The sequence below is a fragment of the Hemicordylus capensis genome, chromosome 2 (genome assembly GCF_027244095.1).
Source record: "Hemicordylus capensis ecotype Gifberg chromosome 2, rHemCap1.1.pri, whole genome shotgun sequence".
NCBI lineage: Eukaryota > Metazoa > Chordata > Lepidosauria > Squamata > Cordylidae > Hemicordylus > Hemicordylus capensis.
The window spans coordinates 182,622,718-182,639,296 of record NC_069658.1 but is presented as its reverse complement, the minus strand read 5'-3'; the positions used below and the strand labels follow the sequence as shown (position 1 = coordinate 182,639,296).

Below are 16,579 nucleotides of genomic sequence, written 5' to 3'. Positions count from 1 at the left end.
GGGCGTTCTTTCACACAGGGCTTTAGCTCGCATCTCTTCCGGAATGGAGGCTGTGCGTTCCCATATCAGCCAGATTTAACCGAATGTCCCTGCGAGCTATTGGAGGGCACTTCACACACAACTTGGGTTTTTCACTGTGTGTTAGAGTTCAGCCCGATTTATATCCATGGTTAAAAAAAAAATCCACTTTTTGCATCCATTTTTGGGGGCGACTTCGAACTTGCAGTAAACTCGTGGAAAAGCCTACTGTGTGAAAAACGCCATGGTGCCTCCTTTCCTTCAAATCTTCCCTGGAAGCCCATAACTACACACAGCTCTCCCTTTCCTCCCAGTTCTGCTGGCAAAATTAGACTGCAAGCTCTTCAGGGCAGAGAACCATCTTTTTTGCAGATGGCACCACTGTTCCCCCTAAGGTGTGCAAATGTGCGTGCGCTCACACATTTTCCGATGTCCGCCCAGTTAATTTTAGACCCCGCTTAGGTTGAATCAGGAAGGCCCCACCCTGAATTCACGTGCGCCCTCACTGCCTTGATACTGCTGCCCCGAACAAAACTCATTCCGCGCACAGATGAAAAAAAAGAGAGAACACTGGATGGGTACTCTGTAGAGCACCAGGCTGCCACTGATAGTGCTATATACAAAATACTATAAACCAGAGCTGCTCAACTTTGGCCCTCCTGCAGATGTTGGCCTACAAATCCCATAATCCCTAGCAATTGGGCACTGTGGTTGGGGATTATGGGAGTCTTAGTCCAAAAACAGCTGGGGGGCCAAAGTTGAGCAGGCCTGCTATAAACCAATAATGGGCACTACAGTAGATAACTGGGATAGGGAAACAGTGTTCCCTGTAACAGGGATTCCCGGATGATGTTGACTACAACTACCAGCACCTCCAGCTGCAATAGCCTTTAGTTGGAGATGATGGGAGTTGTAGGCAATGTCATCTGGGAATCCCTATTATTTATTTATTCGATTTCTATAGCGCCCTTCCAAAAATGGCTCATGGCAGTTTACACAGAGAAATAATAAATAAATAAGATGGATAATAAGAGAAATAATAAATAAAAATAAGATGTCCCCAAAGGGCTCACCTCACAATCCAAAAAGAAACATAAGATAGACACCAGCAACAGTCACTGGAGGTACTGTGCTGGGGGTGGACAGGGCCAGTTACTCTCCCCCTGATAAATAAAGAGAATCACCGCATTAAAAGGTGCCTCTTTGCCCAGTTAGCAGGGGTTACAGGGAACACTGGTGGGGGCAGTTTGTGGAATTGGAAAAGGTGCAGAAGAGGGCAACCAAGATGATCAGGGGCCTAGAGCACCTTTCTTATGAGGCAAGACTACAACACCTGGGGCTATTTAGTTTAGAAAAAAGTCAACTGCAGGGAGACATGATAGAGGTCTATAAAATCATGCATGGTGTGGAGAAAGTGGATAGAGAGAAATTCTTTTCCCTCTCACATAACACTAGAACCAGGGGTCATCCCATGAAATTGATTGCCAGGAAATCTAGGATGAACAAACGGAAGTACTTTTGCACACAACGCGCGATCCACTTGTGGAACTCTCTGCCACAGGATGTGGTGACAGCCAACAACCTGGATGGCTATCAACAGCTACTAGTTGGAGGGCTATAGGCCACCTCCAGCCTCAAAGGCAGGATGCCTCTGAGTACCAGTTGCAGGGGAGTAACAGCAGGAAGGAGGGCATGCCCTCAACTCTTGCCTGTAGGCTCCCAGCAGCATCTGGTGTTTCACTGTGTGAAACAGGATGCTGGACTAGATGGGCTTCCTTGGGCCTGATCCAGCAGGGCTGTTCTTATGTGGAGGACTTCCCTTGATGCAGTCTGTCTGACATGTTCCCGTGATGGGTTTTTCCATAGCACTCCATGTTGAATGCCCACCCCTCCAGGCATGTATACATGCTGTGTTAGGTCTGTACTGAAACTATGCTCAAGTACTACAAGGAGATCTGCACTAATTTCTAGGGGAATCCACATTAAACTACCACAGCAGATGTCACCATGGTGCTGGGAGGAAGAAATTCTATCTCCCAGGACAGGGAGATAATGGCTGCAGCATTCCAGCAAAGCCTGTGCAGACAATATTTAAAAGTTATGAGAGATTCTATGCTAGTCTGGCCTCTGAAAAATCCAGGTGGGATTCATTACATTCCACAGTAGACATGCAAAAACTGTGAAATGAAGATTAGGAATGCATGGAGTCTTGCGGTGGTATGAGCAGAACAGTAACATAGCCAAGGCTCAGAGTGTTACTGAGGATTTAAGGATATTAAATGAGACAAGGTTCAAGGGAAACAAAGCATGGCATGTGGGAGCTTTGGATGCCCAAAGCCAATCTGCCTCAGAGTGAACTGGGGCAAACAGAAGCAAAAATCATAAAGAGAGGATATGTGCTCATGCGACAAGAAGTGAAGCAGCTAACCACTGAACTTGCCAGGGGAGAACGATCAGGAATAGTCATCCCTACGAACGAGCCCCTGCCGGCTGTGTAAACAGGCCCCTTTTAGAGTGGCTCTCATATTTAGCAGGGGGAGAGCAACTGCCCCTAGATTCAGCCCAGAGCAGAGCATCCTCCTAGTGGCTGTTCTTAGTATCTCCACTGTGCTTCTTTTTAGAGTTGGAGCCCCTGTGGGGAGAAGGAACCATTTCCTCATTCCATCTGCCATGAAAATGTTTTGTAGAAAAGCGATATATAAAAAAATCACCAGACAATGGAATGGGGAAGGTCACAGTGGAGATCCTAGATTTATTTATTTAATTTGTTTACTTAATATACTGCCTGACTACAAAGGCTCTAGGTGGTTCACAAAAAACCACACAAACCAAACTGTTAAAAACAGCAATTAACAAATTTAAAACATTCAGAGATTACTAAAAGCCTGGATGAAAAAAAATCTTAAGGGCTCTTTTGAAGGCTGGCAAAGATGTTAAACTGTGAATGTCTATAGGGAGTACATTCCACAGCCCAGGAGCAACCACAGAGACGGCCCACTCCTGAGTCAGTGCCAGATGAGCTGGTGGCATACGGAGACTGACCTCTCTCGATGATCTCCATGTGTGGTGGGGATCATGCAGAAGAAGGCGCTCTCCTAGGTAACCTGGTCCTAAGCCACTTAGGGCTTTAATGGTAATCACCAGCACTTTGTATTTTGCCCGGAAACCTATTGGTAGGCAATGCAATTGCTTTAAAAACAGGCGTAATATGGTTTCTTGGAGACATTCCAGAGACCAATCCAGCTGCGGCATTTTGAACCAAATGAAGTTTCCAAACTACATACAAAGGCAGCCCCATGTAGAGAGCATTGTAGTAGTCAAGCCTAGAGGTTACCAGAGAGTGCACCACAGTTCTGAGATCACTATCTTCAAGCAATGGACACAGCTGTCATAACAACCAAAGTTGACAGAAAGCGTTCCTGGCCATAGCCTCAACCAGAGAAACCAGAGTGAGGCCGGGGTCCAGAAGCACTCCCAAGCTATGTACCTATTTCTTCGGAGAGTGCAACCCCATCCAGAACAGGAAGATCTATCACATCCCTTGAAGTATGACCCCTTACCATGAGTCCTCTGTTTTGCTTTGATTCGGCTTCAATTTATTATCCCTCATCCAGTCCATTACTGCCTGTAGGCAGGCATTTAGGGGATTATGCCATTTCCTGATGACGACATCATGGAGAAATAGATGTGGGTGTCATTGGCATATTGATAACACCCTACTCCAAATCTCCTGATGATCTCACCCAGCAGTTTCATGTAGATGTTAAAAAGCATCAGAGACAGGATGGAGCCCTGAGGGACACCATACAATAGCTCTTGTTTCAGAGAGCAACACGATCTGGAATATACCACAGAGATAGGAACGGAACCACTACAAAGCAGTGCCACCTATTCCCAGATCCCCTAAGCGATCCAGAAGGATACCATGGCTGATAGTATCGAAAGCTGTAGAAAGGTCCAAAAGAACCAACAGAGTCATACTCCCTCTGTCCACAGAGTCATACTCCATTACCTGGAAGAATGGACATCAGGCCAAACAAGGCTGTCTCCACCCCATAAACCTTCTCTAATGCCAGTTTGAAATGGATCTAGATAATCAGTGCAAATGCACCACTGAGAGACCTTAAAGGCCAAGTTGAAGACAGATCATCCTGGAGAAAATCTATCTATGTGGTTGCTAGGAGTCAACACCGACTTGATGGCACTTAATCAGATAATCAGTATCTTCCAAAACTGCCTGGAGTTGATCAGCCATCACCCTCTCAATTATCCTTCCCACCCAAGGAAGGTAATTATCCATCACTGAGGGTTCTAGGGCAGGCTTCTTAAGCAAAGGTCTCACAATGGCTTCCTTCGAACATAGAGGCATCTTGCCCTCCATCAGCGAGGCATAAAATAATCACAGTGGAAGAATGAGAAATCCAGATCTAAGATCAGAGAGGAGGGAACCTGAGTCAAACCCCTCACAACTTTGAACTCCATTGAATGTGAACTTGCGGATGCAATACATGCAGAATAGAATCGCTTCTTCACGATTACTGTACATGCATGTGAATACAGACTGAATGACCACTGAGCAGGGTTTAAGAGTTGCCAAACATGAAACTACCACACCAACGACAAAAATGGGACACAGATGGAAATACAGGCAAGTTCCATCACAATGTGCGCCCTACTTTCCAGAACCCTGGAACCAACAAACAGCATTCAGTTACCAGGGAATGTATACAGTGTCTCAAAGAAAAGAGACAGAAACCAAACATGGCCTTAGTATGAAAACCTGGGCACTGGAAACTGTAGCTTTTTACAAAGCATCCCATTCCTGGTCTAAGGACGATGCAAATGGGATCAATTCAAAGTGTAGGTTTTAAAATTTAAATCACTGAATGAATCCAGGTATGTCAAGGAGCTCATACTCCAATTACATGCCTTACAACTGCAAAGGAGACTGTTACGCGTGCCAGCACCAGAGGTTACTCAGACAGTGGTGGGAAGGTTTAGGGTGATCCCTAATTTTGGAACTCCTTTCCTAGGGAAGCCTGACTGACCCCACCCCCAGCCCCCGGTTTTCAAAAAGCTGGTTAAAAAACAAATTATTCTAGTAAGAACTAATCTGCCTACTTTCCTTTCATGATCCCTGCAACTGGACTAAATTTGGTCCACATCGGTTAGGCAGTTCACAAGTTATGCCTCAAACATTTATGCTTCTGACAACTTGAAACGGGGTGGATGACATCATTACAAACTACACAATTGAGGTGTCCCTACGTTTCACTCACTGCATCTGTACCAAATTTGGTTAAATCAGTTAGGCGGTCCACAAGTTAGCCCACTGACTCCTCAAATGTTTACGTGTCCACCATCTTGAATCGGGGTGGATGACATCATCACAAACGATGCCACTGAGGTGTCCCTACAACTGGACAGAATGCTGGGTGACCTCATAATCCTACTGGAAAGTAGGCTAAAAATTGGTTTAGATTCTTCAGGAAGGTTATACAGGAGGACCTCATTATACGTGGATTTGGTATCCATGGTCGAGAAAAAGGCACGCGACCTCGGCATACACGAACCCCACCCACCCCAAAAAATACATTGACCTCACATGTCCATGGGTCGGAGGTGGCCGGAAATGACCAGGGAGGTAATTTCCAGCCGCCATTTTGTTTCTCAGAGCCACAAAATGACTCCTGTTTTTCTTAAACAGTAAATTTTTTTCAGGCATTCCAGGGGCACAGTGCGATGGGGGGGGGGGAGCAGCAAAGCATGGTAAGCAGCTCCTCCTCCCTCCCCAATTTTGCTGAAAATCAGATTTTTTTAAAAATTTTTCCTGATGACCGGGAACCTAATCCCCAATTCCTGATTCACCCAATGCTTCGATATTTGCGGTTTCCATATCCGCAGTGCAACTGCAGAACGGAACCCCCGCAAATATGGAGGTCCTGTATCTACTCTTTTGCTGTCCATTTCTGCTGCTAGTTAGAAACTGATGTAGCATAGTGAGCCACAGACTGATCTACGAATCAGAAAATCCCCGGTAAGAACCTGGCCTCTGCCACGAACTCACCATCAATTCGCCTCAGCAAAGCCACACCCTCTCTCAGCCTCAGCCACTGCCTCTCTACTTGCAGTGTGGAGATAACAATACTGACCAACCTATTTCAGTAAACCTTACAAGGCTTATTGAAATACGTGCACTGGAGTGCTTTGAACACTAAAGCACTATATAAAAGAACGAAGTATTATTACTGTTTGTTTTAAACTGTTGATGTGAGCTGCTTTGAGAGCCTGGTACTGGCCTAACAAGTTTAAAAATTAACACATTAAATAAATAACCAAGCAAAAGGCAAGCGGGCACACCTCGAGTCACTAGTGGATCACACATGACCCTCTCACATTGCCTAATGAGACACCTCCAGGGTTCTCCGGGGATTAATTTTTAAAAAAATATATGAATCAAGGTGCCAGCACTTGCCTGCTTGGAGCCTCTGACCTAGGAGTCATCCTCTTAATTCAGGTATGTTTACGCACTAGTGAATAAGCCTCTAGGGTAAGACTGGCCTAGATTCACCAGGAGTCAGCGTCAATCACCAGGTAACTACAGAAAAGCAAATCTGGCGATTTTAATAGTTTGATATTGGGGACTCTCTCTCTCTCTCTCTCTCTCTCTCTCTCTCAAATAAAAATGTTTAGGCGGGAACCTCCAGGAATAGCTTCAGTTGGCAACCTTAACCACACCCACATGCTCAGAGACACTCTTTTCATGATTACATGCCACATATCAAGCCCTGGAGTTCAGGAGACTTTCTGGGGTTCAGCAATGGCGAACTCAAGCTACGCGTGGAATAAACAGTGGAATACGGTGGAATAAACTGTACCTCTGCAGCAGGTTAAAGAGGCTTCTCTTTGCGCTATTGTGTGTATGTCAAGCCTCCACCTGCAATCTCTCGCTATTCAGTGCAAAATTAATCTCTTGCTATTCAGCCAAGGCCAAACCCGCCCTGAACTTTATGTAAGAAGGGTATGAATTACTCCTGCCCTTCCTAGTATTACTGCACAGAGAGGAGGGGTAGGTTACACAACCCAACACTTTTCTGAGGAGCTACAGCATGGCTCCTCCAAACATGCAGGGGACAGGCACCAAAAGGAGCAAAAGGCACCACAGTCCCAGGTGGGTCTCTACCTCCAGGGCACAAATTCACCATTCCTGGCCAGTCTATTGTCCAAGCTGATAATGTGATAAGGTATACAACAGTTGCAGAAATCAGTAGGAAAGGCACGTTCTTAGGGTATTTGCCAAGGAGGACAGAATTAATATCCAGATTAGCAGTGCCTTGCCCAGAAGATTTCTCCTCCAGTTGGGGTCTTTATCTCTTGTGTCTATTGGCCCTGACCTGGTTGTATGAAGCCACATAGTGCGAGGCAATCTCCACTACCTCTTCAGTCCCAAGATAAATGTTAATTTAAGGTTTAAGATGGAGAACTGTACATCCACACTGCAGCCTGAATCCCCAGCTTCTATTGCCTTGGCCACAGACGGCAACCGTGCCCTGCTGCCCTCACTGAAGGTGCAGTGACCTGGAGAAGCCCCAGACTCTTCCTATAGCCTGCCAGAGCTGGAAACTCTTTATCTACCGCAAACACTGATAAGCCAGGTACCCTGCCTGGTGAACTGGGCCCCAAAGGTGTGAAACATCCAGGACACATGAGGCTTGCAAATGGATCGTGTGTGCTCGCGTGGGCTGCTTTTTCTAGGTGCACCTGCTGCCTACACAGCAGGTCAGGAGATCTCTCCAATTCCTTCACCAAGAACCTCTTGGATAAGCACCAGCGGCTTAGCCTGCATGCCATTACACTATTGTCTTCACACTGCTCCCTCGTGAGAGAGCTCTGGAATAAAAGCGGCTGGATACGAGGGCTGAAAGCTTTAACTGGTTTCATTGTGTTAATTAATTAATGGTTGGGGGCCAATTTTCATCTGTGAAGCTACAAGTTTGATGGCACACTTCCTCCCCCCTGCATAACTATTTGGGTATTAGGAAAACATTAAAGACAGCCTTTCCTTTAACAATGAGTGGTAGCTTTTGCTGATTAAATCGTAAGGTCTAACACTTCAGTATCACCAACAGGCAGCTATATGAAAGCTTGGGTGCTATGAAAATTTGTCCTAATTAATTTAATAGATTAATTGGTCAAAGTTGAATCAACCAGTTAAATTATTTTTGCCATTGACAGCCCTACCCGATTCAAGTTAAGGACATCTAACCTGCAGTCCTGGTACAGATCTCACCCAAGGATAACTTGCTTCCAGGCCTCAGTTTTCCTACCTGAAAACAATGATAAAAATCTTTTACTCAAACCTTTGCCCGTCCCAAAATCTGAAGCCTAAAGGGGAAGACCAGCACTTAATCTTTGGGAATATTTAGTCTTGGTCCTCAATGTGAAAACAAAGCTGCTAGGTGAAATACATGCAGTACTGCAGGGTTTGCAATCTCCAAATCTGCACTAAGGAAGCGGAATCTTCACTTTCAGGCACAGTGCCTGATCCTGCTGCAGGCATCACCCACTACTTTGGGGGCTGTGTGACGTTCCAGAGAAAGATATAGCACAGTGGAGCATAGGAGAGCTGGTCTTGTGGTAGCAAGCATGACTTGCCCCCTTAGCTAAGCAGGGTCTGCTCTGGTTGCATATGAATGGGAGACTAGAAGTGTGAGCACTGTAAGATATTCCCCTCAGGGGATGGAGCCACTCTGGGAAGAGCATCTAGGTTCCAAGTTCCCTCCCTGGCATCTCCAATATAGGGCTGAGAGAGATTCCTGCCTGCAACCTTGGAGAAGCCCCTGCCAGTCTGTGAAGACAATACTGAGCTAGATAGACCAATAGTCTGACTCAGTATATGGCAGCTTCCTATGTTCCTATAACATAGCTACGAGCTACCTTTAATCATATATTTAATTTTCCACAGGTCATCTGGACCTACCCCATGGACCCCCAGGCAGTTCATGGACTCCAGATTAAGAACCTCAAGCCTAAAACATTTCAGCAAGATTCAGAATGTAACAGTGGCCTAATTCCCTCTGAACTGGTAAGCTGATAACCCTCAAAAACAAAACTTGCCTCATTAAACAAGTACTTTCTGTTGTTGAAATCAAGAGCTATTGCTGTTTAGAAGCAAGGGAAATCCTTCTCTACAGTCCTGCTAGTCCATGAAGGCTAGCAGTGATGAAAGTGAGAAATATTTTTCCCCATCTAAATGTGTTGCTTGTGAGCAATCAGTACTTTCATCTATCCAGTTGCTTGAAATAGCTCTATGTCACCTGGAAAAAACTGACATCACGAAGTGCCCTAACATTACAGGTACATCCAGATGGCTCGAATTTCAGACACTCAGTGTGTTGATTAAGTGCTTTTAAAGCAAACACACTGCATGCTTGAGCCTTCAGAGAGTCATACTTCTGAGACAGGAAGAGACACAAGAACAAAGTGGAGTATTCACATGGTGCATGCAGTCCACATGCATGGAGGGCGAGTGCAGTGATATCCTTGTGGAAATGGCTCCTGCTTCTCACCCACCACAAGGATGCTACTTATTATTCTGGTTAAGGGCTATAGCTCCACACTAGAAACACATTCATACACTGGGGACAAAACACAGATTTGCTGGCTGACATCCAGACTGAAACACATTTCATCTGTGCAATGGTAAAGGGGCAACTTTTGCCAGTCCCCGCTTCCCTCTGGAGCCCCCTGAGTCTCCAAAAAACATGTCCCTGAAGGTCATCAGACCATCTGGGACATATTTCTGGGAGGCACAGTGGGCTCCAGAGGGAAGGGGAAGTGGCAAACATTGCTACTCCACTATCGAACACATAAAATTTTCTCAGTGCAAACTAAGTCTGAATATTAGCGACGGTTGTCTTCCCTCTCTTATCAAAAAGCTCACTTCCCTCTTTTATTAAAGAGCACCACACCTTATTCCCCAGTGACACAGCAAAACCTGGTGCTTCTGCTTAGGCTGCGTTCCCCGTCCCTTTGAGGATCCAACGAGGTACTCTTGGTGGAGAGCTGGAGCCACGCAGCAGGCAGCCCCATTAGCCTCAAGCCACTCAAGTGAGAAACAGGAAAGAGAAGCTATTAAAAACAAAAAGCACTACACACAAAGTACATACATCAAAGACAAGACAAGGAGATTGTTTTGTCAGCCCTGTGCAGTTCACTGAAATACAGGGCTTGGGAGCAAGGCAGGAGCTATTATATCTGTGAACCTTGGCAAGCGGGACAAGGAGGAATGTCCCACAAAGCTGGGAGGATGTTGCTTTATGTCAGGGGTAGGCAACGTCTGGCACTCTGGCTGCTGTGGAACTACAACTCCCATCATCCCCAGACACAATTTATTGTGGCTGGGGATGATGGGAGCTGTAGCTCAACAACAGCTCAAGTGCCAAACATTGCCTACCCCTGCTCTATGTGGACATGTTTCTGTAGCATCACTGATCTGTGTAAGGTGACAAAAATACAAAACACAGGTGCATCTATTATCACCAGTGGCAAGGACAAAAGAACCTCAGACCTTGCACATACGATGGGTCTTTGTCTTGGAGCCCTCCTTCCATCCCCCCAGATGTTTGATGTAACATTACAATATCAATGGATTAAGAGTTCCTTGAAGCACATGTGGTTGCTCTTCATTGAGAAATGGCAGCCAGTGCCAATAGAACAGAAAAGCAGGGCAAATAGCAGGGCTCCTCCAAGGTCCAGACCCTCCCTTTTGAAATTATGCATTACCTACACCTCTCTTGGCAGCATGATCAGGACACAACTCAAATGATTTCTAAAATTTTTTAACAGGTTATGGTTCTTGGTTGTATCCCCATAACACTGCTAAGCCTTTTTGCCAGTAGTCCATCATAGGAACATAGGAAGCTGCCATATACTGAGTCAGACCATTGGCCTATCTAGCTCAGTACTGTCTACACCAGAGATTCTCAATGTTGGGTCCCCAGATGTTATTGGACTTCAACTCCCATAATCCCCAACCAAAGGTGGCTGGGGATTATGGGAGTTGGTCCAATAACATCTGGGGACCCAACGTTGAGAATCCCTGGTCTACACAGAATGGCAGCGGCTTCTCCAAGGTTGCAGGCAGGAATCTCTCTCAGCCCTATCTTAGAGATGCCAGGGAGGGAACTTGGAACCTCCTGCTCTTCCTAGAGTGGCTCCATCCCCTAAGGGGAATATCTTACAGTGCTCACACATCATGTCTCTCATTCATATGCAACCAGGGCGGACCTTGCTTAGCTAAGGGGACAAGTCGTGCTTACTACCACAAGACCAGCTCTCCTCTGGTCTTATCACCTGACCATGTCTAATTTTCACACCAATTCTCACATTTAAAAAAAAAAATACATGTGGCAGGAGTGCAGACCTGAATATACAAAAATACAATGTAAAAAATGCCTTCAAGTACATCCACAATGGCTTGCTTTTTGTGAATGTAGTAGATTTGTATTACTTTTCAGTGAAATTGTTCCCCACCAAAACAATTCCTTGTACTGTATACAGAGAAAACCTGGTAAGCACCACTATGAGATACAGCAGCAAACAAACCCCCAGAGGGATCGAAGCTGCTGCAGACTGATCTCTACTGGCAGTGGATTACCAACGCATTGCTAAATCCAAGATGTGCCAGGATTAGCTACCTACCTCTCAAGCATGCTCACAAAACACCCCTGCCCTTTCACTATAAGGGATGCTGATTACACACCAAGCAATAATTGCTGTGCTTAATTGGCCAATTGCACCCCAGCTTAAGGAGGTGCTTACACACCCGGCAAGAAAGCAAGTCACTGTTGGCCTGGCTGCTCCACCTAGCATTGGTATTCAGGCCACACCAGCATCCTGTCACTAGACACAGACTATGTATTACTGTGAGCCCCACCTCTGGAAGCAGGGAAGATGCTAGACTGGGTACCACAGCGTGGAAGTAGGACAAAAGGGAGTCAACAGAAAAACCGTAGCAGTGGGAAACAGCAGGAGGAAGTGTAGGAGGAGGAATTCCTAGACCTAGAACTAAACTCTACATTATATGCGGCTGCTGCTGAAAACAGCATCTTTGTGTAGTATTCTTCCCCATCGTCTGGAGGATCATTTATCCTCAGGTTTCCTCACCACATATAACTGCAACTGTTGGCAGGATAACGCACAATGTTGTGACACAAGATGAGGCAAGTGATCCTACACATTAACTCTCTTAACCCCCAGAGGGGGATGGGAAACCTGACAGCCAGGAAATGCCATTTTCAACAACAAGCAAAAAACGAGGCAAAGCCCCACGGTGCTGTGAGGCATTTATTGAAGCCAAACATGTTTCAGTCTCAGAGGCCTTCTTTAGGGGCAATAATTTGTAATATTTCAAAGCAAGTAGCCTTTGCCTTCTTACTTGTAAGAGTTATTTGCCTTTGCTTGTAAGGTGGCAAAGGCTACTTGCTCAAGGTTTCTTTGAAATATTACAAATTATTGCCCCTGAAGAAGGCTTCTGAGGCTGAAATGCATTGGGCTTCAGTAAATACTTCACAGCACCGTGAGACTAGGTCTCCTATTTTGCTTGTCCGGTTGGGTGCTTCTTGTTTTTTTAATCTGCATTTTCAGCCACAGCCCCATGATCTCTCCAGTTCTGTATTCAAGTGTGTGCATAGTGGGCCCAGCTCCTTCGCACTTTAAGAGAAAGCAAAGAAACCCTGCAATTACTGACCATTGCCACCACCATCATCTGGAAAATAATTCCATCTAGAGCTAACAAAACACAAGAACAATTCATTCAGTCTTTAAATGGCAGGATGCGAGCTTTCATGTCATACAGAACTCTTCTCCAAGCTGGATGTTCAAGAAAAAAACAAAGAATGAGAGAGAGAGAAAAAAGAGGACCTTGCATCAACTAAGTGACTGCAAGCATCCCTACTGTAAACAGTCAGTCTTCCATTCTGTGGCAACTTTTTGTTTTGGTCAAGGATTTAGCCAGTCATCTTTGTTTGCTCACACCTTTCTATAGTTATTATTTTTGTATTCTATGGTTTAATTAATTTATACAGTTTCAAGCTCCAGTTTGAATAATGTGAGTTGTAAACAGAAGAGCACCTCAGATAAACATACTTTTACTTTATGCAACTGGGAAACCCACCAACATGCTTCACAATGCATATTTGCCAACTCAGGGCATGGCAGTCTCTTAGTGCCTTTAATCTCTGTCATCATCACCTCTCCCATACAGATACTTTTAGCTAGACTTGCAGGTTTCCCAGCACACAGCCTCTTTGCTAGCCAGGTCCTGCTTCCCTCCCTAAGCACCAGGTCTGCTCCTGTGAGAAACTTTGCTCCTCTTAAGCCTCCAACCCCCCCAAAAGCTATATATCTATATCTATATATGAGAACCATGCCTGGAGAACCTGGCTCAGAAGGGAGAAGCTTACCGAAGCCCCCAAGATGATGAAGATATGGGTATCCGACTTGTGGAAGTCATCCCCCTTGCAAAGCTCTTCACGGAGCATCCCACAGATGTCTGTATGGGTTAGCTCCTCTTGTGGCAGACGGCGGCTCATGATGACAGTGTTATTTCCTGAGGAGAAAAGGAGTTGGTCAGGTGAGGCTGAGTGGGCAGGGAAGTCTCCTCCCACCCAGGTGTTGCCCAGGTGAGCAACTCTTACACCCACTTCCTTTCTACCCACATAGCATGAAGCGATGCCAGTTGGCACACTGCGTTGATCCCCAGGACATAAGTCTGAACTTGCTTAAAGCAAGTTTTGCGCAGCTTGTTCTGTCTGCTACAGCTAACACTGAAGCTGTCTATGATCAAGGGAGTGGGCCACCAGACTACACCTACTCTGATCCTCTACCACTAGGTAGACCCAAAACTATTGGAAAATCAGAGAGAGAGGCAGACAAACCCCAGGAAAGGTCCTGCCAAGAAAACACAGGACAACTTTCAATATGTATGTGTGTGGTTTACAGAGGGTCTGTTGTTTGACATGTACTGATCCCAGAGAATAAGATGCAACACATGTTCAGTCAGGATCTTTCACAAGTAGTTGCTAGGAATATACAAGCTAGCAGTTTACACAGAGCTCTATATCAAGCAGCGGTCTGTGGAGGGAGAGAAAAGGAAGCAGCTGAACTCCTGATGGAGACAAAAGAGTAGAATATGTCGAGTGAAGATAGCCTAGCTGCTCAGAAAGGGGAACAGCAAACCATGAGATGGACAAAAGGACCAGCCTCCCCGCCAGGCCAGCTACTGACCACGTGTCCCTGCCAGCAGCTGGAGCAAGCTGGCTGCCTCCTTCATTTGGAGAAGCAGCTTGGGCTTGGAGGCAGAACCAGCAATTCACACAGCCTGAGGGTGGTGATGGGGATCCATGATCTCAACATTAGAGGAAGGGGGAAAGAGATGGATACCTTCGGTTTTAAGCAGGCCTGGTTGCTGCCACCACCCTTCCCCCCCCCGCACCTCTGCTTTTGACCTAACCCATCCCCATAGCCTAATCTTGACTCTGATCTCTACACCAAGCCAGCTATGCTCCTATTTCAAGCCCATTAACAGAAGCTTATGTATCTAGGTGCAAGTGGGTGGGTGGGTGCTCCAAAACTAAAAGGAAAAGAGGAAGACATAGAAAGCGCTCCTACCCTCATTCCTGGGGAACGTGTGCTCCTGCACCTCAAGATTCCTTGCTTCCCCATCCCTTCCCTGCCCACTTCAGCCAACCCTCTTCTCTCTTGCACCCCCAGCACCACGTGGTCTCTTTTCAAGCCCCCCACCCCACCTGCTTCATCTTATCCTCCAACCACATCTTGCTTCTCCCTTCGGGCAGGCTCGCCTCTTGCCCGAATAACGGCCCCCCCGTATACCTGATTTCGGTCGCTGCTGCTGCTGCTGCTGCTCTCCCCTCACGCTCGCGCGGCTCCCCATTCCCCGCCCCCTTCTACCCTGCGGGGGTGACAGACTCCCCACCCCTTGGCCCGCCTCTTCCAGCTCCAACCAATCCCAAGCGACGATGTCGGCTCGAAGAAGTCGAGAGCCAATAGCAAGCACTCAAAGATATTTCACCACCGCCGCCACCCGTAACTTCCCCGAACCTTCCTTGCGGCGTTGTTGTGTTTTGTTGCAAGCGAATTACTTCCTTGGGCGCTGGTTAGTTGCTATCGCCGAGATATGTGACCGAGGCAACTATGACCAAGAAGTGGGAAGCTGGGAGTGGCGCCGCCTTCCAACTCAGGGGAGTGTCCAGCTCCCGCTTTTGTTTGCTGTTTTGCCTCCACCAGTAGCTCTAATCCTCCTTGAAAGCGATTGCTCAGCCGGGCGAAATTCAACAGCTGGTTTCCCGCCAGTTTCCTTGCAGGCAGACATTCTACAGTGGCGCTTCATTCCTACAGCAAGCAAAAGCTGCACCGGCTGGATTTTTGCCTGTTATACAAGTGTCCAAAGCGCAGGCGCTCTACCAAAAAAATCACAACGCCTGTGTCTACTACATACAATCGGCTATTTGGACCCATTACCCATTTCCTGCCGATTAAAGTACTGCATTTACCTGAGTCCTAGTTTTTTTCTCCTAGCTCTTTGATGTTAGAAATCAGGAGGTCATCTTAAATTCAGAGCCTCTTCCTTTGGGGTAAAGAAGGGTATAACCTGTATTTAATCTCCATTTTTAAGGGGCTCATATTAAATTCAGAGTCATCTTGTATTCGAGTAAATAGCATTAGCATTAGCACTTACATTTATATACCGCTTTATAGCAGGAGCTCTCTAAGCGGTTTACAATGATTTAGCATATTGCCCCCAACATTCTGGGTACTCATTTTACCGACCTCGGAAGGATGGAAGGCTGAGTCAACCTTGAGCCCCTGGTCAGAATCGAACTTGTATCCTTCTGGTTACAGGGCAGCAGTTTTACCACTGCGCCACCAGGGTATCTGTCATGATCTGCAAGTTGAAATGCAGGTTCCACCTAATCCCAGATTTCGACTGGAACCCACGTTTGTGTTCTGCACCCTCAGAGGCCAATTTATACACATGATGAGAATCGATTCCTGAACAGTCAATAAGCTCAGAAGTGGAACACTAAAGAGTCACATTATATAATGGTTTTAATAATACATGTATATGATGATGTAGAATTGTCAGATAACCACAAAACTCTAACAAAATAATATTAACTAGCTGAACCCGCACAGAGCATCTGTGTGGTAGTTCACTTCCTTTTGGGGGTTAGTTGGGAGAATTTGTTTGGCTGGTCCTCCCACAGCTCTCTCACTCGCTCTGTCCCCCCCACAACAGCTCTCTTGCTCGCTCTGCCCCCCCACACCGCCTATCTCGTGCTGTCTCTCCCCCCGCGCCTCTCTCGCTCGCCCTGTCTCTCCCACCGCGTGCCTCTCTCTCGCTCGCCCTGTCTCTCCCCCCGCGCGCCTCTCTCGCTCGCCCTGTCTCCCCTTCCCCGCGCGCCTCTCTCGCTCGCCCTGTCTCCCCTCCCCGCGCGCCTCTCTTGCTCACCCTGTCTCCCCTTCCCCGCGCGCCTCT

The 16,579-nt window shown here is 46.6% G+C and overlaps 1 protein-coding gene across 4 annotated transcripts in view; it reads right to left on the bottom strand.

The window, feature by feature from the left end:
* The window catches only part of G6PD (glucose-6-phosphate dehydrogenase), a 51,631-nt gene extending 36,603 nt beyond the window's left edge, over positions 1-15,028 (bottom strand). For 2 of the 4 annotated variants that reach the window (XM_053293672.1, XM_053293676.1), the window contains exons 1-2: positions 14,914-15,028; positions 13,485-13,630 (exon numbers count right to left, since the gene is read on the bottom strand). In XM_053293672.1, coding sequence (XP_053149647.1) covers positions 13,485-13,630; positions 14,914-14,974 — 207 coding nt within the window. In that variant the 5' untranslated portion in view covers positions 14,975-15,028. The other 2 variants (XM_053293675.1, XM_053293674.1) reach the window with 2 other exon arrangements.
* Between the last annotated feature and the right edge of the window lie 1,551 nt (positions 15,029-16,579).